At 36.2% G+C, this 27551-nt stretch overlaps 1 protein-coding gene across 1 annotated transcript; it reads left to right on the top strand.

Moving 5' to 3' along the window:
• Window positions 1–24543: 24543 nt before the first annotated feature.
• On the top strand, window positions 24544–25488 carry LOC138382904 (olfactory receptor 2T33-like). The gene has a single exon (XM_069467517.1). The coding sequence runs from the start codon at window positions 24544–24546 to the stop codon at window positions 25486–25488; it is 945 nt and encodes a 314-aa protein (XP_069323618.1).
• Window positions 25489–27551: the final 2063 nt, after the last annotated feature.

Raw genomic sequence — 27551 nt, 5'->3', positions numbered from 1 at the left:
TTTATGTTGAAATCAGAAAACAGCTTCACCCTCTCTTGAGAAATATTTTTCTCCAATGTATCGCTTAGTAAAAACATTTGCCATTCCTATTACCTTGTTCCAGTGATAAAAAAGAATAAGATATTTCACACTTAATTTCCTCAGGCTCTACTTTTGGAAGACAGAGGATGAGTTGTTATATGCAGACATTTACATCATCAAGCCTTAGATACTCCCCTTCCTCCTCTAATTGATCTCTAATGGCCAAGTCCACGGCGGGGGGGCGGGTGTGTGTGGCAAAACCTCAGTCATTTCACTTGACTTTGCAGATTTGAAGATCAACTCAGTTCCAAACTTAGAGCAAATCGACCATCTCAATCAACTGCACTGCATTCAACTTCTACCTAGAATTAGACTAATGAGGGACATAATTTATTTGTCCAGAGCATGATTTGAGGGCTATAAAATATGTTATGTGATACTTATAGAAATTCCCTTATTTTGTGAATTGGAGAACTAAATATAAGTGCAAGAACCATTTATGGGTGCTCAGCTAAATAATAGAATTAGTAACATGGACAGTTTCATGTCTAGTGCATTTCCAAGGGAATTATTGGTGATTGTGACTAAAGTAAATTATGTTGTGAGAAAACACTTTCTTCTACTTGTTGGGGGTTAGGTAACTGAAACATGAAAATATTAATTCAATCAGCACTTCTGCAGTGAAAGTTGATGCTTAGAGATAGTGTAACAAAATGAGCATTGAGACTGAGAGAAGAAGAGTTTAGCCTGCCAGATCCACAACTGATGAGTAAGCTGAGTTGGGAAAATTACTGAAGATTTCAGTTTGTTGCCAAATCTTTAAAACTCAACAAATCCAAGGGACCTTCTCTGAATTAAAGGGGATTATATGTGCCAAATATTTACATACCATCTGTTGCAGAGGAAGTGCAATAGACTTTATGAACTATTATTATTCCATGCAATCCACAGATGGGTAAACCAGAAAACTGTACATTTAAATTAACTTTGGAGGCTTGCTTTTTTCCTGTGGTGTTTTAACCTAGGAAAAGGTAATAGAATGTGCTCAATAAATATTAGATGCAAGTATGATGAAATTCAATACAGACAAATGAGTCCAGGTGCTTTAAATTTGGGGATTGGATAAGTTATAATCACAGAGATTTTTTGTTGTTGTTAGTCTTTTTTTTGATAACTTCTATGTTTCCCCCTCCTGTAGTGTGGTACAGCTTGCATTTACCTGGCAAAACTCCAATGCAGTAAAACCCATTCTCAGCCTGTTACCATCCTGTGAGATTTATAGGGAGCCATGAAACAAGGCTGGAGGAAAGTGCAAGTCATGGTTACATATCACTTCCAATTTATGAACACAAATCTCAGATTGGCCCCTTTGCCATGTCACAATATGTCCCTGGTGTTTGCAGATTGTCTCCCTAAAAACTAGTAATAGAAGCTTCCTCTTCTCTTCTCCAAACTCTAACCCAATTCCACATTTCTTAGACTCAGCGAGGAAAAGAAAATGAATTTGTTCAGAAAACACGGTCAATCAGAATTCAAATTCTCTTGCCACTAAATACATTAGACTCCCTCACTTTGGACCCGTATACTCAGTCTTTCTTTCTCTGATGGTGCATGAAATGACCCTGCTCCTGCTTAAACTCCGTCTCTACTTTTGCACGGGGCTCACCCTCTCTCACCACCTTCTCTTTCCTATTTTCTCTCTGCTAGATCATCCTCATCAGCACATAAACATAAATTCTTTAGAGGAAATTTATGGCTGAAAGGGATTTAATCATGTTCTTTAAACTAGTAAAAAAATTGGAGACTCTGACCAGCAACTGAGCATCTCTTTCTGTCTGCAGAGATCAAAGTTGCTCATTATTAAGATGCAGTGGTGGTGAGTATTATGGATAAGGGTTTTAAAGACCTGTGGTTAGTGAGAAAATCTAGGATGAAATGAATTACTCTGTGATGGGGTCTCCAAGAAACCTTGGGGCTTTGTAGGAGTTGAAAGATTCTTTACAATTTCTTAATGGATAGCACATTTTTGGTTTAACCAGGGAAAAGAGGCCTTTCTGAAAATACTTTGTGAGTCCAAGGAACCGTGGTGTGACAGACACTCCTTAAGAGAATACTGTGGATGATTTTGGAAGTCTAAGAGGTAATAGAGAAGAGACTAAATGAAAAGGGGGACAGATAAGTATAGGATCATTATTATGGATAATGACTAAATTTCTAGTCAGGTATTTGACAAAAGTAAGATTAGGAATGATGACTTTTTGGAGTGGGCACATTTTGGAAAGTGAATATATCACTGTGCTCCAAAAGCTTTTATCAGGGTGTCATTGCTTCATGAAAGGGCCCAGTAGTCTGGTGGAGATATTTACTCTTCCCAGAATATATAAACCTCTCTCTCCAGCCACCTTGGATCATACTTCATGGGCCTCTTTACAATGTAACTATATTGGCTTAGATAGAGTCAATGCATGTGCTCAGCAACATGAACTTGGCCTCACCAAGGCCCATTTGGTTAATGCCCAAACTCCCAATAGGGTACCAAAGGTCAGCCTCAGATGTCATATCGTTCACTGACAGAATCAGTTGATATTTGGTATATTTCCTTTTTCTGTACAATAGCATCCTCTGAGACCTCCACTATAGTGCTATTCTTGGGCATCCATAATACCTTACCCATAGGATTGTATAGTATATGGTAAAGAAATGGGCAATGAAAATTTCTTTGGAAGCCACTGGAACTATCATATTCACCATTACCCAAAAATACCTGTATTGATACAATAGTCAAAATGTATGGTGTAGGTTAATTTTTCCAACTGGGAAAATACTGTAAAAAGTGTTTTTCTACAGGGTGAAGTGTATGAAATTAATCTACATGTGGTAATGTCTTCTCCATGCTTGGTTCCATTAGCAAAGAGGAGAAGTAGAAGTGGCTGCTCTTATTATAATACAAAATACTCCATTTAAAAAATATGTTTTGCTTTCTGTGTCTGAGATGTTGTAATGAGTTGATCAATCCTAACATTCAAAAGCAAAATATATATTCAAATCACACAAATCACAACCTGGATCTAATTGATTGGTGACTGAAAGTCTCCCCTGTCATTTGAAGTTTCCCATGCTGCTGAAGCAGAAGGTTGAACACAGGGTATTTGTTTTTGTAATTATTCTAAATCACCATGGGTAAAGTCAGCACTATGGTTGCAATCCAGATGATTCAGTTTTTCCTGGTCCAGTGGCCCTGGTAAATGAAAATAAAGAAAACACCACATCAGTTCAACAAAGAAAAAATGATTCAGCTACAACAGAAATAAAGTTTGGGCTTACAAATTTTATATCATTATGCCCTACCAGGTAAATAAATTTATCTATTCAAAATTCTGGCAGGTGGCAAGGGGAACTTAAAATATGTGGTGAAGGAAGGCAGTCATATTGTTCATTTAGTGTTTGTATTTAGCCACAGAAGCAGGGTGTATCTCATTTATATTTTATGTTCATTATTGTTCTCTCCCCTACCACCACATGAAGGATACTGGGCATGGCTTTTTGTCTTATGAGACCTCTCTGGCCCAGGTATTATTTAATACTGTGCTGTTCAATCCTACTATTTGGGTGATTTCCAGGTCTCTTTCTGTTATTGATTTATTATTTAATTACATTGTGGTTTGAGAGCCTACTTTGTATAATTTCTGATATTTTGAATTTGCTGAAGTTTGTTTTATGGCCCAAAATAGGGTCTATCTTGGTGAATGTTCTGTGTGAATTTAAAAAGAATGTGGATTCTGCTCCTGTTGGATGAAGTAGTTTAGAGATGTGAATTAGACCCATGTGGTAGATAAATGCTGTTCAATTCAGTTATTTCCTTACCAATTTTGTATCTGCTGGATCTATCAATTACTGATATTGGGGTGCTGAATACTCCAACTTTATTTGTAGATGTATCTATTTATCTTTTGCAGTTCTATAAGTTTTTACCTCATGTATTTTGACACTGTTGTCAGGTGAAGACACATTAAGGACTGTTGTGTGGCCTTTGAGAATGGACCATTTATCATTATGCCCTTATTATCCCTGATAATTTTCCTTCCTCTGAAGTTGGCTTGGTCTGAAAGTAATAAGTCTACTTGTAAAGATTTATTTTGATTAGTGTTTGCATGGTATATTTTTCTCCCTCCCTTTACTTTTACTCTGTATGTATCTTTATGTTTAAACTGGGTGTCTTGTAGAAAACATATAGTTGGGTCTTATTTTTTGATAACAAGTCTCTGGCAGTCTCTGTCTCTTAATTGGCATATTTATATTATAGGTATTTAAAGTGATTATTGATATAGTAGAATTAATATTTACCAAATTTGTTAATTTCTATACTATTTCTATACTATACTATTGTTAAATTCTATACCTCTTTGGTTTCTTTTTTACCACTCTTTTTTTTTGTGTGTGTGTGTGTATGTGTTTTAATATGTTTTGTTTTTGGTTTTGCTTTTTTATGATATGTTCCCTTGCTGAGTAACTAAAATTTTTCTGAGGTTGGGATCTCTACTCTGTAAGATAAGAATCAGAGTACCTGCAACTTTGAGAGCTATTGTGAAGTTTCACCCAAGTAACACAAACAAAGTGATCAGCAGAAGGACTGAAATAAATATGCATTAAAATCCTGATCAACATCTGCTGTAATAATTACATACATTTTGAGTAATTACATACTCAAAATAGTATGATTAGTGATGAAAATCTGGTAGAAATCCCAGGAAATACACTTTTAGCAAGCTCCATCTCAGGTGGGGATTGGAGAATAATGGGCATGGACTAAAGTCACAGAGGTTAGAGCTCAGTGTCACAGTGGACAATGGGCAAGAAGACCCTCATAGAGAAGAGACTGAGCAGATATTTCATGGATTAAACTAGGAAGTCAACACAACGCCATGGTAGAAAATAAAGAATAAAATGTCCTATTCCTCTAGCCAGTGTTATTTGACAATTACTATGAACAAGTAGATGCTCTGTATTTCTATTTTACCCATTTTTTAATGTGAATTTATACTGAAATTTTGTTGCATCTGAATTTAAAAATATATTTGAATATTATAATTGTACAACTTTTCTCTTGGCTTAGAGTTTCCCAGAACCTGAGGAGCTGCAACTAGATTTTTTGAAGAGGACTGTACATTATCCACATATCTGGATTTTGAGACTTATACAGGAACTCAATTGGACCTTGGTGTTTTTATTTTTCTATGGAGAGAGAGTAAGTGTATTTTAGGAATAACAAAAGAGGAGTTGTGTATATTGGACAAAGAGACTTGTTTCATCCTAAGAGAAGAATACCTCACCAGTTTTTAAAGGATGATCTTTAAGCACAGAATTCATCATGAACAACTGTCTTGACATATAGTTTTCAGTGTGTTGTACAAGATGAATATGGCAGGGACTTTTAATTTTCTACTCATTTTTTGTGCTTCCCCTTTGAGTTAACATCATCCCTACATTTTATGGATGACAACATGACTAGGTAAAAATATTTCCTTCTCTATTTTCCTCTGAAAATAGAAGTTCTCATTGAGATGATTCCTCTTTAAATGGCCCTGATTCTGTTACATTGACCCTGAGGGAAAGTAGATCTGATGCCTAGTGATGTATTTTCTTCATCAGGACCGTGGAGGAAAGATTATAAGCTTTCCAGAGATGCAAAACTGCACAGTCTTGAGCTTTAGAATAAAGGAAGCAACGTCAGCTTCAGGATTTCTAGCTACTTAAGGAACAGATTCTCCAAGTGTTTCAGCTGCTGCTTGAGTTGCCACTACTTGCTGCCCGATATAGTATCTGGCACCAAGTATTTCCAGTGATTTGATCTTTCTTAGAAACCAGTCACCATTTATGTGGTGTATTACATTTATAGAATTGCATATGTTAAACCATCCCTGCATCTCTGGGATGAAGCCCAATTGGTTGTATTGGATTATTTTTTTGATAAGCACTTGGATTCGATTGGCTAGGATTTTACTGAGAATTTTTGCATATATGTTCATAAGGGATATTGGTCTGTAGTTTTCTTTTTTTGTTGCATCCTTTCCTGGATTTGGTATCAATGTTATGTTAGCTTGGTAACATGTGTTGGGGAGAATTCCATCCTTCTCAATATAGGAGAATAGTTTATGTAGGGTGGGCATCAGTTCTTCTTTGTGGGTGTGGTAAAATTCATGTGTGAACTCATCCGTTCCAGGGCTTTTCATTTGGGAAGGTTTTTTATTGCTGTTTTGATTTCAGTTCTTGATATTGGTCCATTCAGGAATTCTATTTCTTCCTGGTTGAGCCTGGGAAGACTGTGTGTTTCTAAAAATTTGTCCATTTCCTCCGCATTTTCCAGTTTGTGTGCATAAAGATTTTTGTAGAATTCATAGATGATATCATGTATCTCTGGGGCATCGGTTGTGATTTCTCCTTTCATGTTCCTGATGGAGGTTATTAGAGATTTTTCTTTTCTGCTCTTGGTTAGTCTAGCCAGAGGTGTGTCTATTTTGTTTACCTTTTCAAAGAGCAAAATTTTTTTCATTAATATCCCCTATGGTTTTTTTGTTGTCCTTCTCATTTAGTTCTGATTTGATCTTATTAATTTCTCTCCTTCTGCTGGGTTTGGGGTTCAATCTGTTCTTCTTTCTGCAGTTCTTTGAGTCTAGTCATTAGGTTGTCTATTTGTAAGTTTTTTGTCTTTTTGATGTAGGCATTTATGGAAATAAATTTTCCTCTCAGGAGTCCTTTAGCTGTGTCCCATAGATTTTGATAAGTTGTGTCTCCTTTGTCGTTTAATTCAAAGAATCTTTTGATTTCCATCTTGATTTCTTCATTTATAAAATAATCGTTCAGGAGAAGGTTATTTAGCTTCCATGACTTTGAGTAGGAATGAGAATTTCTGTTAGGGTTAATTTCTACTTTTATTCTGCTGTGATCTGAGAAGATGCATGGTATAATTTCTATTTTTTTTTAATTTTTTAAGACATGCTTTATGTCCTAGGATATGGTCAATCTTAGAGAATGTCCCATGAGCTCATGAGAAGAACGTATATTCAGTGGATTTTGGGTAGAAGTCCTGTATATGTCAGTCAGGCCCATTTGTTCTAGCATTCTATTTAAGTCCATTATCTCTTTGTTTATTTTCTGTTGGAGTATCTGTCCTGTACTGTCAGTGGGGTGTTAAAGTGTCTGGCTCTTATAGTATTGTTATGCGTCATTTGGTTCAGATCAAGTAGGGTTTGCTTTATGAATCTGGGTGCACCTAAGTTGGGTGCATATATATTAAGTATAGTTATCTCTTCTTGTTGAATTGTACCCTTCACCAGTATATAATAACCGTCTTTGTCTTTCATTACTTTTGTTGATTTAAAAACTAAGTTATCGAAGATTAAAACCACTATGCCAGCTTTCTTTTGGCTTCTGTTTCCTTGAAATACTGATTTCCACCCTTTTATTTTCAGTCTAAATGCATCTTTGCCAGTTAGATGAGTTTCCTGGAGACAGCAGATACTTGGCTTATATTTTTTTATCCCTCCAGCCAGTCTATGTCTCTTGAGTGGGAAATTCAAACCATTCACATTTAATGAGAGAACTGACAAGTGGGACAGATTTCTGTTCATCCTGTTGGGAAGAACTTCATTCCTGTGTTTTCTCTTGAGCCATTGTGGTAACTGGGCTTTGATTTTTAGCTCTTGAGTAGTTTTACATTCGTGGGTCTTTCTTATGCTGATTCATGTGTAACTCTGTTTTGAGTACTTCTTGGAGGGCTGGTCTTGTCTTGGTGAATTCTCTCAGTCTTTGTTTATCTGAGAATGTCTTAATTTCTCCTTTGTATAGAAAACTTAGCTTAGCTGGGTATAAGATTCTAGGCTGGGCATTATTCTGTTTCAGAAGAGTGAGAATGGGGCCCCAGTCTCTTCTTGCTAGTAAAGTTTCAGTTGAGAAATCTGGCATTATTTTGATGGGCTTTTCTTTGTATGTTACTTGCTTCTTTCTCCTTACACCTTGAAGAAGGGCCTCTTTAGTGGATATTTTGGTCAGTCTGATGACTGCATAATGTGGTGTCTTCCTATTTGCTATGAATCTCCCAGGGGTCCTTTGAGCTTCTTGAACCTGTGTATCCAGAGTTTTAGCCAGGCCTGGGAAATTTTCCTCAATTATGTCTTCAAATAGCTTATCCAACCCTTGCTTATTATCTTCTTCACCCTCAGGAATGCCGATAACTCTCATGTTAAACTTCTTCACATAATCACACATTTCTTGTAGACTCTGGTCTTTTCTCTTATTTCTTTGCTCTGTCTCTGTTACTGACTTATTTAAATGGAAAGTGTTCCTCTCAATAGATGCAGGAAAAGCATTTGACAAAATTCAACACCCTTTTATGATAAGAACGCTTAACAAAATAGGTATAGACAGTACCTATCTAAAAATGATACAATCCCTATATGACAAACCCACAGCCAACATAATACTGAATGGGGAAAATTGAAAGCATTCTCACTTAAAACTGGAACCAGACAAGGCTGCCCACTGTCCCCATTACTTTTCAACATAATACTGGAAGTCCTTGCGAGAGCTATCAGGCAAGAGAACAGGATCAAGGGGGTCCAAATAGGGACAGAAGAGATCAAACTCTCACTCTTTGCTGATGATATAATATTATATCTAGAAAACCCCAAAGACTCAACCAAGAGAATCCTGGAATTGATCAATGAATTCAGTAAAGTCTCAGGATACAAAATCAATACATACAAATCAGAGGCATTCATATATGAAAATAACAGTCAAATGGACAACCAAATTAAGGTCTCAATACCCTTCAAAATAGCAACAAAGAAAATAAAATACCTAAGACTATATTTAACTAAAGAGGTAAAGGACCTCTATAGGGAGAAGTATGAAACTCTGAGGAAGGAAATCGCAGAGCATGTAAATAGGTGGAAAACAATACCATATTCATGTTTCAAAAGAATTAATATTGTTAAAATATCTATACTACCCAAAGTGATCTACATATTCAATGCAATCTCTATTAAATTACCAGCATCATTTTTCACAGATATAGAGAAAATAATTTTACGCTTTGTATGGAACCAGGTAAGACCCCATTTAGCAAAAGCAATTTTAAGCAATAAAAACAAAATGGGAGGTATTAATTTGCCAGACTTCAAACTATACTACAAGGCTGTGATTATTAAAACTCCTTGGTATTGGCACAAGTGCAGGGACACAGACCAGTGGAACAGAACAGAAAATCCAGATATAAAACCATCCTCATATAGCCATCTAATCTTTGACAAAGCAGACAAAAACATACTCTGGGAAAAAGAATCCTTATTCCATAAATAGTGCTGGGAAAACTGGATAGCCACACGTAGAAGACTGAAACAGGACCCACAGCTTTCACTTCTCACAAAAATCAAATCACGGTGGATAACAGACTTAAACCTTAGGTGTGAAATGATTAGAATTCTAGAAGAAAATGTAGGAAAGACTCTTACAGACATTGGCCTAGGCAAAGAATTTATGAAGAAGACCGCTAAGGCAATCACAGCAACAACAACAATAAATAAATGGGACCTGATTAAGTTAAAAAGCTTCTACACAGACAAAGAAACAGTCACGAGAGTAAACAGACAACCTACAGAATGGAAAAAAAATTTTCGCATGCTACACATCCGTTAAATGACTGATAACTAGAATCTATTTAGAACTCAGGAAAATGAGTAAGAAAAAATCAAACAGCCCTATCAAAAACTAGGCAAAAAACATGAATATAAAGTTTTCAAAACAAGATGTAAGAATGGCTAACAAACATATGAGAAAATGCTCAACATCTCTAATCATCAGGGAAATGCAAATCAAAACCACAATGAGATATCACTTATCTCCAGTGAGAATGGCCTTTATCAAAAAGTCCCAAAACAATACATGTTGGCATGGATGCGGAGACACAGGAACACTCATACACTGCTGGTGGGACTGCAAACTAGTGCAACCCCTGTGCAAAGCAATACGGGGATACCTTAAACAGATTCAAGTAGACCTACCATTCGACCCAGCAATCCCATTATTGTGCATCTACCCAAAAGAACAAAAGTCATTCTATAAAAAAGACACCTGCACCCAAATGTTTATAGCAGAACAATTCACAATTGCAAAGATGTGGAAACAACCCAAATGCCCTTTGATACATGAGTGGATTAATAAAATGTGGTATATGTATACCATGGAGTATTACTCAGCTATAAGAAATAACAGTGATATAAAATCTCTTTTGTTCTTCTGGAGAGAGTGGAACACATTCTATTAAGTGAAGAATCCCAAGAAAGGAAAAGCAAGCATCACATGTACTCACCAGCATATTGGTTTCCCTGATCATCACCTAAGTGCACATTTGGGAATAACACCAATTGGGTGTTGGACAGATGAGGGAGTGGGGGGAGGGGATGGGTGTATACCTATATAATGAATGTGATGCGCACTGTCTGGGGAATGGACATGCTTGAAGCTCTGACTCGGGAGGACGGGGGTGCGGGCATGGGCAATATACATAACCTGAACTTTTGTACCCCCATAATAAGCTGAAATTAAAAAAAAAAAGAAACCAGTCACCAGATTCTAGGAAAATTGTTGTAAATGCCTTTAAGGATTTCCTGTCTACTCTTCTCTTGAAGCTGTGGCTACATAATTGACAATAATGAGTTAAATAGTCAATGAAACTAACATTGAAGAAAATTCAGGGATCCTACAAAACTGTCATCTTTAAAAGTTAAAAATATAAAATTAGGAAGAGAAAGGAAAAGCTAGGTAGCCTGGTATATAAAACTTTTCTATAACTTCCTCTTTTCCACTACATAATATATTGGCAAAATCTATATTTTTACATAGAGTGCTCAAAATTTTGAATGCTATGTAACACTCTGTTACATGAATATTCAGACAGGTGACTTACTGATGGAAACTTATATCACTTTGTATTATAAACAATTATGTAATGGATAATTTTGTACATATTTCCATTTGCATATTGAAAAATATATATATAAAATAAACTAATATTTAATACATACCATTTATCAGTAAGTACAGGAAAATTAGTTCCAATATCTGAGAATACAGATTAAGAATATAGAATTGAAGCTTTTATGTTTGGGTCTATTGTTATAATTTTGCCTGACATCAGTGATATATCAGTTTGGGTATATCTGGCTATGTCCCGTATCTAAGGGCATGGCCAGCTTAAAAGGTAACTTTTGAAAACAGAAAGTCCACATTACTTTTTGGGGGGGACAGGTATGATTTTCACTAATGGATGAATTTAGACAGAATGTAGAGAAAATTATGACCCAGCAACAGCTGTTTTCTCCTTGGGAATCATATGTTGTCATTGCTATACTCAATTTTCTCCTTAAAAGAGTCCCATTTGCTTCTTTAAAATGTCAACCTGTGGTGCTTATTTTTCCATTCTTGGGATACTTCACTTAATAGAATGGGTTCCAACTCTCTCCAGGAGAACAAAAGAAATTCTATATCCCCGTTATTTCTTACAGCTGAGTAATACTCCATGGTATACATATACCACATTTTACTAATCCATTTGTGAATTGATGGGCATTTGGGTTGTTTCCACATCTTTGCAATTGTGAATTGTTCTGCTATAAACATTCGGGTGCAGGTGTCTTTTTTATAGAATGACTTTCGTTCTTTTGGGTAGATGCCCAATAATGGGATTGCTGGATCAAATGGTAGGTCTACTTGAATCTGTTTAAGGTATCTCCATATTGCTTTCCACAGGGGTTGCACTAGTTTGCAGTCCCACCAGCAGTGTATGAGTGTTCCTGTGTCTCCGCATCCATGCCAACATATATTGTTTTGGGAAAAATAAGCACCACATGTACTCACCAGCAAATTGGTTTCCCTGATCATCACCTAAGTGCATACTTGGGAATAACACCAATTGGGTATCAGACAGAGGTGGGAGGTGGGGGGAGGGGATGCATGTATACCTACATGATGAGTGCAATGCACACTGTCTGGGGAATGGACACGCTTGGAGCTCAGACTTTGGGAAATGGTGGGGGGGGGATGGGCAATATATATAACCTGAACTTTTGTACCCCCATAATAAGCTGAAATAAAAAAAAAAAAACATGTCAACCTGGCCGTACCTTGCCTCCATGGCGTGGTTTATTCTAGTTTGTATTATATGCTTCCTCTCTCTTTCTCACATTCACCAAGCCCTTACGGTCCAGGGATGGTGGCTGTGTCCCCTTGCCTGGAATGCTCCCTCCCACATATTGTTATGGCTGGTTTCCTACTCTGACACCACATTTTGAGTAGAGCCTAGAGCCTTGTGGGCTCTGGAAAACAAACAAACACAGAAACAGAAGAAAAACCCACATTGACTGAATGACTAAGTAAACAAATAGGTATTCCACTCTGTCATCACCATCACTGTCTGTTCCTTTGGAACTCTCTTTGCTAGTGTTTGTGGATATATGCAATAGTGTCACCTTTCATGGAAGCACTAGTTAAAGATTCTCTACATTTTATTTAAATCAATATTTAATCATATTCAATCTGTGGACAATGACAACAGCACTCTTACCTGGTATGTCACAACTTGAACTGAGTCTTCTATTAGGGACTCTTCCTGGCCAGGCACCTGACAATAGAGACTGGATTGTTGTAAACAACAATATAATGAGAAGACACAGACTAGCTCAAGTCCAAATTTCACTCAGACACTAAAAGTGAATTGACATATTTAAAGTACTTTAAAGTGAATTGACATAAATAAAGTACTTTATTTAAAGGCTTAGTACTCTGAATTAATTTTTGCTTAACCAAAATGGATAATTCTTTAATGGACTTAACAAATGCTTCTATAATATTATTCAAATCCATTGATATTTCTAAAGATTTGAGACTAAATTTATTCATTTTTAATCTAAAACCTGCAGTGAACAATGGAAAAAACACTTTGCCAAAGATGACCATTCCTTGATTTTAAATGCCTTACCGTGGAGCAGAGACCAGAATTTCCCAAGAGGTTATGAAAAGCTGAAGGGTGAGACTTGTACAAAGGTGCAGATAAGATTTGTTCATAAGCCCTGAGATGGTTAATTATATGTATCAACTTGTCTGGGCTATGCGGTGCCAAGATATTTGGTCAAACTTTATTCTGGATGTGTCTGTGAAGGCATTTCTGGACAAGGCTATCATTTGGATCAGTGCACTGAGTAAAGCACATTGCCCTCCCTAGTGTGGCTGGGCACCATCCGACCAGCTGAAGGCCTGAGTGGAACAAACAGGCTAAGAGAGAATTTCTCTGCCTCACTGCCTTCAAGCTGCAGCAGCACTTTTTCCTGGCATCAGACTTCACCTGAAACACGGGCTCCTCCTGGGTCTTGAGGCCATCAGCTTTCATACTGGAGCTACACTGCCAGGTCTCCTGGGCCTCCAGTTTGCTGACTGCAAATTTCAGTAATTGTCAGCCTCTGTGATCATGTGAGCCAATTCCTGGTGACAAATCTCAATCTCCAGCTCCCCACCCTCCTCTTCTCTCCTCTTCTGTCTTCCTCTCTCTGTCTCATCCTATTGGTGGATAACGCTGACTAACATAGGCCCATACATTTTCCTTTGTTCTCATTCATCTAAATCTAACTTCATCTAAATATCTGTTCTGAGCACTTCCACCATACTCAAATTTTGGTTTCAAACTAGCTTGAAACATAAAAAAGTGGAGATAAGTATGAGAATTGGTCATTAATATACAATATTTTCATCAAAGTTTATAAAATCTTCTAGATAAAAAAACCTAAAATAAATGAAATGTAGTGGAGTAGTACTCCATGATGTACATATACCACATTTTATTAATCCACTATGTATTGATGGGCACTTGGGTTGTTTCCAAATCTTTGCAATTGCGAAGTGTGCTGCTATAAACATTTGAGTGCAGATGTCTTTATTATAGAATGTCTTTTTTCCTTTGGATAGATACCTAGTAGTGGGATTTATGGATCAAATGGTATTTCCATTTTTGGCTTTTTGAGATATCTGGGTACCAGTCGGGGGGGGTGGTTATGAGGGTAAACCCACAGCTAATGGAGATGGGGTGCACTGTATGGGGGGAAGGACATGCTTGTGGCCCTGGCTTGAGTGAGGCAAATGCATTTCATGGAACCAAAATGTTTGTACACCCATAATATCCCAAATTAAACAACAACAAAAAAAGGTAAAAAAATTAAAGGTACTTTATAAGAATTTAGAAAATGTAAAAAATCTCTTAGATGAATGTTAAAAATATTTAATTGAACCAAAGTTTTAGAAAATGTATTTGAAAAATATATAAGTGTCATAAGAGCAAAGCACCATACATGAATTTGATTTCATAGAATTGAGGTATTCAATAGAAAGGCAATCATAAGTAATTTTTGGAGAAATTAGGAAAGAATATGCTAATGACACAGAGAAGAGAATGAATTATTATAACATAGAAGGTCAAATTATTAAAAAAAAGAATTGAGAATTTCAAATTAGTTCTTTAAGAACTTTTCATTGTCAAAGGCATGGAACAGAGGGTAAAGTAAAATCCATAAGCTTGGAGAAGAAATGTGCAATATTTATAACTGATAAGTGATGAAAAGTATAAAGCATATTTGAAAATAAATAGTCTGAAATCCCCAAAGAAAAAAATAGGTACATTGTATGAATAAGTATTTTTACAGAAAAAGAAACAAGAATTGCCACTGAATGAATGAAAGGATGTTTAACTTCATCAGAAATCAGGGAAATGTAAATTATATATAAAATATGATTCCATTTCCCAGTCAAAAAATTAGAAAAACTGAAAGTTTATTGATACCAAGTATTGGTTAGGATAAAGGATAATAGGAACTTTCATGCACTTAAAATATCTAGTTAATTAATTTCTAGATGCATAAATACTAACATTGATGATTCCCAATCCTATACATTATAGATATGAGCAGTGACACTCAAAATAGTTTCTGTCAGCATTTTGGCCAGGGAAGGTCATATGTATGTAAGATGTTTAGCAACAATAACCATTGACCACTAAATTCTCCCTGCCAAACTCAGTCTTTGGAACAAACAAGTTTTCCTTGCACATTGCTGAGGCCCCTAGCAGGGGTACACTCACACTTGCATAAGAATTATCTCATGGAGCAGTGGTCCTTCATTACTTCACTTTAATTTCTCTCCCTACTTTGACATTTGTTTATTGGGTCTTGGATCATCTTGTTTTGGAGAGCTCATGTAAGATGTCCACTGTCTGCGAAGGACAATTTTCAAGGACCTCATTATTTCCTTCCTCCCATTCAGAATGATCTTGGCCATGAAAGACCAAGTCCTCACCATGATCTTCCAGGTGGGTTAAGAAGAAGATGAAGCCAAACAGTCTTCATGTATTGCTCCCACTTGAGGCTGGCAATGCTCATCATAAAACCACCTTCTTAGAGGCATCTAACCCAATTCCAAGTGCTTTTAAGATGGTGTCTTTGTTCTGTGATGTGGCACCATGTTGTAAGTATTCTGTCTGGTAGCTAAGGCAAAAGGAAGGTCAGTTGGTGCTACGGTCTGAATGTGTCCTCCCCATTCATAAGTTGAAATTAATCACTAACATAAATGTATTAAGAGTTTGGGTCTTTAGAAGCCAGAGCCCTCAGAAATGGGATTAGGATTCTTATAAAAGGCTTTATAAAAGAGGGGAGGGGCTCACTCTCCTCTTCTGCCATGTGAGGACATAGCGTTCATTTCCTTTGGTCTTTTTTGCCACTTCCACCATTTAAAGATGCAGCAAGAAGTCCCACACCAGACACCATATGCTGGTTCCTTGATCCTGGACTTCCCCACTTCCAGAACTGTGAGGAATAAATTTCTATTGTTTATAAATTATCTAATCTCAGGTACTTTGTTATAACTGCACAAATGGACTAGGACATTTGTTACCAGGGTTCTGCATAAGAAAATGGCAAAGGAGTTGTTTGCTTATGAAGCCTATGTACCAGGTACTCTCTAACCAAATCAGTTTTAATCTGAGCCAACTTGAGACAAAATCATTTGTATCTTTGGAAAAGTATAATTTTACTACAGTTAAATACATACCTCTCACACAAATATAGAATGAACATTTGCCAATGGTGTATTTAACTCACCCATGAAGGAACCAACATGCTGTTAGTGCTGGTTCAAACAGGTTTTGAGTTCAACAAGGACTTTTATAGTCCTCTGGGAAAGTCATACTGAAATAAATGCTATTAGTTTTTATTTTTATTTCAGGCTTTTGTTGTACAATATGAAAAATATTTGGTATTTGTCATCAGTTCTTGGCACAAAGCTCCTAATCCCTTTTCATTTTCCTAGTGCTAACAGTGATAAGAGCCAAGAGTTGCCTCATTAGACAGACAATTCTCTCATCACTATTATCACTCAAAAATGAAAAGGTTTTAAATTTTTGACAGAGTCCTAGATCTCTTTCAGATATAGACTTGTCAGAAAGATCAAGCCTTGATCAGATGCTTGGAACATTCAGCTCCATCCCCCAAATTTTGAGGTGGGAAGAGAAGCTGGAGATTGAGTTGATTAAAAAGAACCACAGTCATGCATGCCTGATAAAAACTTCATAAAATACCCTACATGATATGCTTCAGGGAGCTTCTGAGTTAATGTACACATCTGTGTGCCCGGAGGGTAGCACAACTCTACAGAGACAGGGGCTCTTGTGCTTGGGACGCTTCTGAACCCTTCCAGATGTATGTGTTCATCTGACTCCACATTTTTATCCTTTGTAATAAACTGCAATTGTTAAGTATAGAATTTTCCTGACTTCTGTGAGTCATTCTAGCAAATGATCAAACCTGAAGGAAGGTGGCTAAGGGAACATTTGACTTTCTAGACTAGTCAGCAACAGTGTAGGTAACCTGGGGACCTAATATTGTGACTGGTGTGTGAATTGAAGGTAGTCTTGTGGGACTGAGTATATCAGCTTGATGAGTCTGATGCCAACTCTAGGTAGTTAGTGTTAGGATTGAATGGAATTGTAGGACACTCAGTTGGTGTCCCAGAGTTGGAGAAATGGTGTTGAATAAGACACCATGTATTTGGTATCAGGAAAAAAATACCCCATTGCTTTTGGTTTTGTTTCCAGTTAGGATAAAACTGGTTGATGTCTTGTTTGGCTTGGACAGAAACTATTTGCATCTCTACTTGACACAAATATACATGTTAACATACAACTGCACAGATTCTGGGCCCTAATTGTCAGTAAGTAGCAAATCAAACACAGGCAAATTCACCCAGAGAACTATTTAATAAATAATCTTTGAACACAACTGTCAAACAATGCTTAGGCCAGAATCAACAATAATTCTGCTTCAGATATATCTTTTTTCCACTTAAAATGATCACGATGATGATAATAATGAACACTGAAAGAGCATCTACTCTGGGCCAGATACTCTTCCAGGTCGTTTATAAATATTTCATTTAATCCATCTACTTATACTTCAAAATAAGCAAAGTTTGTATGAATATTTTATGTGAGAGTAATGTGAAGCTCATTTTTTATGGTTATTCAAGATCATGAAATGGGTAAGGAATAGAAAAAGGATTAAAATCAAAACAAAAAACTTTAATGGAGCAAAACTGGGAATCAGTTTATTATAGTTCATTGGGTATCAAAGCACTGAAACGTAATTCAGGGTAGAATTCACCTTTAGATAGCTTAAGACAGTGTTTGTCAAATTATAGTTGACACAGCTTCTGCATGATTCTGATGTTCCTTAAATTTTAAGAACCACAAATTTAAGGTGATTTAAATATCAAAGTTCTTTCACTCTGCTAACTCATGATAGTTACATATAGGTATGGTATTTAAAACCAGTAACATTGTTCTCACACCTGTAAAATGCAGAAGTTCATAGAGCAAAGGTTGTTTCAAAGATTAAATAAAATGCCTGTACATGCTTGTGAAATGCTGAGCATGTTCACTAGTGTGCAGAAATCCTCCATAAACAATATCTACTATTATTGTCATCCTACGATTAAAAAAATTTAACAGTTTCTTTATTTGAGGAAATTTAGTCACGTTTGTTCAGTTCAAGTATTGTCAATGAGCAGAATTCCAGTTTTTGCCTCAATTAATTCATTCATTGCATTTTCTGTCTTTACCAACAACTCATCTTTTCATGTTCCCATTCACAGTGCTTTTCCTTTTAGCAAAACCTGGGTGCTAGCTTAGTTCATTGCTTTCATTTACCCTTAGGAAACATTTAAATCTGTGTTCCCCTATTGTAGGTGACTTGCCTTTTAAAGTATCATTGCTCCAAGGAAGGTATTTTGTAAGTGTAGGAAACTTTCAGTGGTCATATGGGACATTTTACTAAATATAGCATGAGGTCAGGAGCCCAAAGTGGTGTATTCACAGTGCTGGTGCAATCAGATATTTCTAGCCATCTCATCAGGAAGATCTAGTCATATACATCATTGACTATGATTCTTTACTACAAAGGTGAGTCTAATTTCATTGCAAATTATCTTTCCATTATTTAGGAAGTAATTTCAAATGATTCATATTTGTTATGTGTTCAGTGTTTTTCATGTGAATTTTGAATGGCAAAGTAACCTTTGTAAAATTGCATCCACAAATGCTAGAAAGTATTAGTAAAGTCTCCCTGTTGTCCGAGTGATGTTCTGACAGTGTAAGACACAGTCTGTGTTCACCCAGAACCATCAGGATCAAACTCTTCCTGAATAAGCAGTCAATTCAGTCAAATGATTGAGTTCATCTTAGAGGATTTTTTCACTGAACACTGTGACTGCTTCAGGGAATTCTCAACGTTATAGCAACAGCTTGTGGGCATAGAGACACTGTCTTTATGGAGGGCAGGATAGCAGAAGGAAGGGAAAAGGAGACGGTTGCATGGAATTCTAACAGTCTAGAACAATGACCTGTGTGTGTTTCCAAGTAAGTGTGAATGTGGGGAAGGAGACTATAGTCAAATTACCTGCCAGCATCACAAAGGGCAAGGTTTGCAATTAATAGACATGAAATTCTTCAGATCTTTTTAAATAAAAATAGCTTAGAATAGATAAAAAATTAGGGGCAGAATATACTGTTACTTTTAAAATAATGAAAAAGAGTCTCCTTTTCTGTCTCTGAAGGATGCATACATGTACAAATAGGAAATTGTCTATCATCCTTTTCTGGAAGGGAAAAATTTCTCCCACTTCTAGGAAAAGTCTGTATAGTTTTAAGAAATGTTCTGTTTAGCTATTCTATTTAATAGCTTAGAATAATTCAATCCAGAAATTGACCTAAAGGAGCAATATTTATAAATATGTATCTATTGACATTCTCATAATTTTCTAAGCTAATTGAATTAATTATCTTTTAATTGAGGAATAAATGTTCCAGTTAGCAAGCAAAAACAGCTGTATATCAGTCATCAAAAAAATTATTCAAAAAATCACTTTGAATGATAAAGATGACCAAGCTGCATTGCTCTGTGTAGATGGAAGAAGAATTGAGCAATGCATTTAAGCTCATTTTTCTGTTAAGTTATCTGACTGCCATAGCATGCTGAAAGCTCAATTTATTATAATTTTATATATCATAATTTTTTACAGTGTAGGAGGAAAATACAAATTTATTATTTGTTGTATTCTTATTTTAAAGAGCCGTGTTTACAAATTAAAGTGGTATTTTATTTAGACACACAGTTGTGTGTGTATCTATGTCACTTATCTATTTATCTCTCTCTCCTTCTCTATCTCTCTCTCACACACACTCTACCTCTACCTCTAGAGTAAGAATATTTAAATCTGAAAAATTATAGTCATTTAGAGTATGAATTTTATTCTTTTCGATCTTAGAATTTCACCTGCAGGTTTCATAGTATTCAGTTCAAATGATCTCATTGATATTTTATGTTTTGACTTTCAAGCTTCTGAATATGTAAAAAAATGGCAACATATGCTATAGACTGAAAAATTAAATTAAAATTAAAAATAGAAAAGTTTCAACATACAAAATGACTTCAGAAATCATTTCCAAACTCTTCACTGGAATCATCATTTAATACCTTGAGTAATCTGTTTAGAGAGTTTATTTTTTTTTATTTTAGCATATTATGGGGGTACAAATGTTTAGGTTATGTATATTGCCCTTGACCCCCTCCCCCCCAAGTCAGAGCTTCAAGCATGTTCATCCTCCAGACAGCGCGCATTGCACTCATTATGTATGTATATACCCATCCCTACTTCGCCCCCATCTGCCTGACACCCAATAAATGATATTCCCATATGTGCACTTAGGTGTTGATCAGTGAAACCAATTTGATGGTGAGTACATGTGGTGCTTATTTTTCGATTCTTAGAAAGTTTATAATTTAAAGCATATAAATAAACAACAACAAAAAAACAAGGTAAGTAACTTGTCCCTTATCCCACAGATATAAAATGACAGCAATGATTCTTTTTGTCCCATGATTTAATCTGTATTTTTTCCTTAGCATGTATTAAAATCCATATAAACCACTCAGATAGAAAATGTTATCCCAAATACTACCTAAAATTGTGTCACATACCACCAGTAATACAACTATTGTAATTTTGGAAAAGCTGACTAGATATCAATGATTTTTGGGGGGAGGATGGGGTCTCACTCTGTCACCCTGGCTGGAATGCAGTGGTGAGATCATGGCTCACTGCAGCCTTGAACTTCTGGGCTCAAGGGATCCTACTGCTTCAAACTCCCAAGTAGCTTTGACTATAGGTGTATGCCATAACACCGTGCTAATTTTTTAAAATGTTTTAGAGATGGGGTCTCATTGCTCAGGTTGGTTTCAAACTCCTGGACTCAAGAAATCCTTGCGTCTCAGCCTCTGGAGTATCTGGGATTACAGGTACAGTGGCAGCAATGATTCTCAAATTAGGATTTCTTTATTCCAAGTCCAGTGCTCTTTTATCCATACATTCTGCATCAATGAGATGGTCCAGGGTTGTTTAAAGTTGTAATGGAGACAGGGAAGTCTGTGGTCAAGGAGCCAGTGGGCTGTGGCAATAATATAAGATAGATAATTTAAATAGTATATAAAACAAGAGACTGCATATATTAACTAGATAGAAAGAAGATGGTGCAAATCAAGAGGGTTGGCAAAGACATGATTAAGTAAAGTCTTTGCATATATCACCTGGCTTTTTCTTTTTTCATTTTTTTTATTTCAGAGTATTATGGGGGTACAAATATTTTGGTTACAAGTAATGGCTTTGCCTCGCACAAGATAGTGATAGAGGCATACCCTTCCTCCATACAGTGTGCTCTGCTTCCATTAGTTGTGAGTTTACCCACCCCTACCCCCCACCTGGCCAAAACCCAGTGAATATTACTTCCATGTGAGCACCTTAGTGTTGATTAGTTAGTACCAATTCAATGGCAAGTACATATGGTGCTAGTTTTTCCATTCTTGTGATACCTCACTTCAAAGGATGGGCTCAAGCTCTATCCAGGTTAATATAAGATGTGCTAGATAGCCATTGTTTTTTGTAGTTGAGTAGTATTCCATGGTATACATATACCATATTTTATTAATCCACTAATGTATTGATGGGTAGCTGGGTTGTTTCCACATCCTTGCAATTGTGAATTGTGCTGCCGTAAATATTTGAGTGGCAATGTCTTTATTGTAGAACATTTTCTTTTTCCTTTGGGTAGATGCCTGGTAGTGGGATTTCTGGATCAAATGGTATTTTTATTTTTAGCTTTTTGAGGTATCTCCAAATTGGTTTCCACAGGGATTGTACTAATTTGCAGTCCCACCAGCAATGTAAGAGTGTTCCAATCTCTCCACATCCATGCCAGAATTTGTTGTTTTGGGTCTTTTTGATAAAGGCCATTCTCACTGGAGGTAGGTGATATCTCATTGTGGTTTTGATTTGCATTTCCCTAATGATTAGAGGTGTTGAACATTTTTTAATATGTTTGCTGGCCATTATTCTGTCTTCTTTTGAAAAGTTTCTGTTCATGACCTTTGCACATTTATTGATGAGATTGTTTGATTTTTTTCCTTGTTGATTTTCTTAAGTTCTGTATAGGTTCTTGTTATCAGCCCTTCATTGGATGTGTAGAAAGCAAATATTTTCTCCCATTCTGTAGGTTGTCTATTTGCTCTAATGATATTTTCATTCACTGTGCAGAAGCTTTTTAATTTCATCAAGTCCCATCTATTTATTTTTGTTGTTGCTGTGATTGTCTTTGGGGGTTTTCTTCATAAATTCTTTGCCTAGGCCAATGTCTATAAGAGTTTTCCCAACATTTTCTTCCAGAATTCCTAAGGTTTCACACCTTAGGTTTCAGTCTGTTATGCATTTTGAGTTGATTTTTGTGAGAGGTGAGAGGTGGGGATCCAGTTTCAATCTTCAGCATGGGGTTATCCAGTTTTCCCAGCACCATTTATTGAATAGAGATTCTTTTCCCAAATGTATATTTTTGTCTGCTTTGTTGAAGATTAGATGACAATATGTGGATAGTTTCATATTTGGGTTCTCAGACCTGTTCCAAAGGTCTATGTCTCTGTTCTTGTGCAAGTACCATGCTGTTTTGGTTACTATAGCCTTATAGTAAAGCTTGAAGTCTGGTAGACCGATGCCTCCCAGTTTGTTCTTTTTGCTTAAGATTGCTTTGGCTGTACAAGGTCTTCTCTGGTCCCATACAAAGTGTAGAATCATTTTTTCTTGCCTAAAATCTTTGTTTATTTCCCAGATATCCAATATTTAAACAAGTCATCTCAAAGATGCTGCTGTTATTATGTGTCATTGTGTCCCTTCATATTTGGATGCTTGTGTGGTAGACACAGCAATTTAGTGAGCCACAGGCATTTCCTTTCAGCAGGTCCCTGAATGAGACCACCTGTGTGTGAGATGGCTGTGCAACAAGTGGGTTCTGTCTGCCACCTAAATTTACACCATTAGGGCATCCACCAAATCAGATCCTGATTGAGAAGGATCTTCACTATCTCTGTCTCTGCAATAAGCAGGCAAATTCTACACAAGAAGCTCAGAGATCTTAATGTGTTTATAGCTTTGACATGAAAACAGTCTGCAACTGTCTGTACCAGAAAGAGGTCTACAGTCCTGATAAGTACAAAAGTGATGCATTTGTGTATTTTTCTGCTAATGAAAGAGGGAATTAGCTTCTTGCAGCTCTGTGCTCTCCTGCCCTATATGATTTTACAAGGTTTGTATTTAGTATAAAGTTTTAAAATATTAAACACTAAAACGTCATTCTTATGCTCAATTCATAACAACTCTCAGCCTACAAACCCTTCAAAATGAAGTTGTCCTCATTTATGTGGGCTCAGTCATTTTGATTACATTGCTTAAGAAAACAAATTCATTTTGTAAAATATTTTAAAAACTTAAAGAGACAGATCAAATACCATTTAGGTATTTTAAAAAATATGTTTTTTTAATTTTGAAATATAATTGATGTTTTGCCTGTGATTAATAATAAAACTCCATAGAGAAGAAACCATTTAAAAATTGTTTCCTTGTCCTGTTTATAACCTTACTTCTTATTATAGTTATTGCTATTCTCTCTTGGCATTTATCAACATCAAAGATACTCTAATGCTTTTTTTTTTTCAAATTCATCTGGCCCCTCTAGGTCTCCATGGCTGTAATACTGCATGAAAAATGTTGCGTAGGACATGTCTACAAGATCTAGTAAAATTAGGAAAAAATTTTACATTTTATTTGAATTGTAGTGGGAAGATTCTAAAGGTTTAAAAACAGGAGGTGATGAACTAGAATGCCTACACTTTAAATATCAGCCAAAAAATTTATCTAGTGAGAAGAATAAAAGAAAATTTTCATCAAGTACATGAGATATTATTATTGTTCAAAGGATGAATTTTGTTTTATTTATACTCATATATTAAATTCTGTGGTTCTTGTTACCCACAGTAAAAAAAATTGTAACTCCTTATTTATTGTTAAAAAGGCCTAATCTGAGTATGTGTCAGTTTCAAAAAGTTAACTATAAATCATATGTGAGTCAAACAAACCTCACTGGCAGGTTTCTAAATCAATTTTTCCCCCTCAACTGTTTTATTTTGTTTTCAGTATGTGTAACAAAATCACAATAATATTAATACAAGTAACATCAAAATAATAAAAGTAAATATTTAACATTATTTAATCCTTGACAGTTTTTTACATATTTTTGATTCATTATGGTCTACAAATATACCCCTCTGTGAAGTACAAACATGACTTCAGTTAAAACATGACAAAGTTGAGCTACAGAAAATTTGAATGTCAGGCCAATAAAAGCCATGTGAACTGAAACGCAGGGATTTAAACCAGGACCTTGCATTCTATATCTAGTATATGTCCAGAAGTCATGAAGTCAAACTAAGATTTTTTAGTGATAAAAGCCCCTACCTTCTTGGTTTTTCTATTTACAGTGTCACAGTGGTAGAAATTATGGAGAAGAGAAACACCAGCTCAGACTTCATTCTCCTAGGACTCTTTAAGTACACAAGACTCCACCTTGCTCTCTTTGCAGTGGTGCTGACAATGGCCATCGCTTCTCTACTGGGCAACACCCTCATGCTTCTCCTGATTCACCAGGACCACCGGCTCCACACGCCCATGTACTTCCTACTGAGCCAACTCTCCCTCATGGACATGATGCTGGTCTCCACCATTGTGCCCAGAATGGCTGCTGGCTTTCTGACAGGCAAGAAGTCCATCTCCCCCACTGGCTGTGGGTTGCAGATATTTATCTCACTCACCCTTGGTGGTGGAGAGAGTTTCCTCTTAGCAGCCATGTCCTACGACCGCTATGTGGCCATTTGCCACCCACTGCGATATCCCGTCCTCATGAGCCAGCAGGTATGCCTGAGAATGACTTTGGGGTCTTGGTCCCTGGGGGCAGCTGATGGGCTCGTGCAGGCTGTCACTACCCTGAGCTTCCCATACTGCAGCGCACATGAGATCGATCATTTCTTCTGTGAGGCTCCCGCGCTGGTGCGTTTGGCTTGTGCTGATACGTCTGTCTTTGAGTATGTCATGTACATCTGCTGTGTGCTGATGCTCCTGGTCCCCTTCTCCCTCATCCTGACCTCCTACAGTCTCATCCTCGCTGCTGTTCTCCGCATGCGCTCCACAGAAGCCCTCAGGAAGGCCTTCACCACCTGCTCTTCACATTTGGCTGTGGTGGGACTCTTTTATGGAGCTGCCATTTTTATCTACATGAGACCCAAATCCTACAGGTCAGCTGCTCATGACAAGGTGGTGTCAGCCTTCTATACCGTCTTCACCCCTATGCTGAACCCCCTCATCTACAGTTTGAGGAACAGTGAGGTCAAAGGTGCCTTGGAAAGGTGGTGGGGGAAATGCATTAACCTAAAGCACCAGCAAACATAGCCCCACTGGTGAAGGTGACCTAGTAGTAAACGAGTATATGTTCCTAAATTTATCAACATTTAAAATATATTGTAATTCTCCTTTAGTATTGCATGAGGAGAAAATTAAGTTAATTTTTCTGTATCATAAAAAGTTTTTAAGAATTTAGTGACCAAATTGTGTTGAGAGATACCATTCGCTGAGCATTTGCTGTGGTCTGTGTTAAGTGATTTCTGTAGATTGCTATGTCTCCTATAACAACCATGTAAGTCCTATTGACGTCATTTCCCATTTTCTAAATGAGAAAATGAAGGCATCCAACATTAATTATTGTTCCAAATATCACACAGTAGGTAAATATTAAAATATAACTCCAGAGCCTGTACCGTAACCTGGAATATTTTATTTCTGACCACTCATCTATTGAATGCTATTTCCTATGTGTATGCTCTATGAATTTTTAAGAACCAAATAGAGAAACTCCACCAAGGACAAACAAAAACATTACTCTTTAGCTGTATTTTAAAATATAGACCTATGACAAAAGTGGAAATACAGAACTCAAGTCTAAGTGCTTTTTTCCACTAACTCATTTTTGGTATTTTTTCCAGTAGGTATTTATTTTATGTTTAAAGAAGACCGTTTTTAATTTATGTAAGTTTTCATTTAAGTAATATATATATTTTTTTTCCTCAGCCACCAGTTGTAATTGCAATGGAAATGTTTTAAAGTACATTAAAATTAATTCTCTTTATTTCTTGTAACAGACTATGTCCATGATGGTTTAAGGTTACGTGGACTTATTGTGGACCTAGGTCCATGGATTTTAACTCTATGATGCAAAATTATGCTGATTCTTAACAGAATAGTTGGTAAGAATGAGTTGTTAAAGCTGGGAGAGACTCAACAATCTTTTAAGATATGTGGGCACCTTACTTCTAAAATTGTGTAAATAATTAAATATATATTTATAAAAATATGTAATACTTTTCAACTGCTCATGAGTCTTTGAGAAAAATGAAGAAAAAGGACCATTTATACTGTTAGATGAAGGCATAAGCTATATAGACATGGTAGAAAGCTGTGGTTGTCAAAGCCAAATTGTAATCACTGACTGGATAATTGGCTTAGAGAATTTTATGATAGAGTCTAGATTTACTGTAGGCAGAACACACTAGAGAAATAATTTGATTTTAAACATACAGTGGGAAACAACTAAGAGCTTCCAGGGTCAATATATCTTCAGTATAGGTGTCTGAGAGTTAAAAACACCATTCAGGTCCAACTTAGTTTCAGGAGAGGTAGATTTTAGAACAATGAATGGAACTTCCTGCTTCATCTAGAGCTCCAAGTGCCATTATGTAGCAATATATTTCAGATAGTACCTTAACCAATGCATGTAGATCCTGGAGAGATGTCCAGAGAGAAGGTTATTTAGCAAACTCTAGTCTCTTAGAGGAATCAAGGATGTCAGGAGAAAGCAGCCACCTGTCCACGACTAAGAGTTTGCTACTCTTGTCAGTGTACATCCTCACCCAATGTTAGAGTTGAAAAAAAAAAAAAAGAATTGCTTAAATTCTTCTGTTTATGCCATCCAGAAATTTTCCCTTAGAATGGAAGAAATTAACAGAAATAAATTCAGTCATGGAATTTTTATTACTCATCCAGATTTATTCACCACCAGAAAAGTAGATTTTATTAATAAGGAGACATAGGGCTAAAAATGACACATTGAACCCATAAAATATTTCAACAAACCAATTAATTATTCTAATCTACAGGAGGAAACTCAAGCAAATAGGAAAAAAAAATCAAACACAGAATGAACATTATCTTCAATCATTAAAACTATAATAAAAATTGATCAAATATTTATAAAAGTAGGAATACATTTTAGAGAAATTATATAATAGAGCAGCTATCTGAAATTAAATATAATTTAATTATATTTAATTAATTAAATGTAAATGAGAAAATTTAATTTCACTGAGTAAAATTTCACTGAGAACATTTTTATTTTAATATTTACCCACTTTGTGGTATCTGGAACAAGAATGAATATCTCATGCCTTCATTTTCTCATT

This window comes from Eulemur rufifrons, chromosome 4 (genome assembly GCF_041146395.1).
Source record: "Eulemur rufifrons isolate Redbay chromosome 4, OSU_ERuf_1, whole genome shotgun sequence".
Classification (NCBI taxonomy): domain Eukaryota; kingdom Metazoa; phylum Chordata; class Mammalia; order Primates; family Lemuridae; genus Eulemur; species Eulemur rufifrons.
The sequence above is the reverse complement of the archived record's forward strand: the minus strand, read 5'-3'. Positions and strand labels throughout refer to the sequence as shown.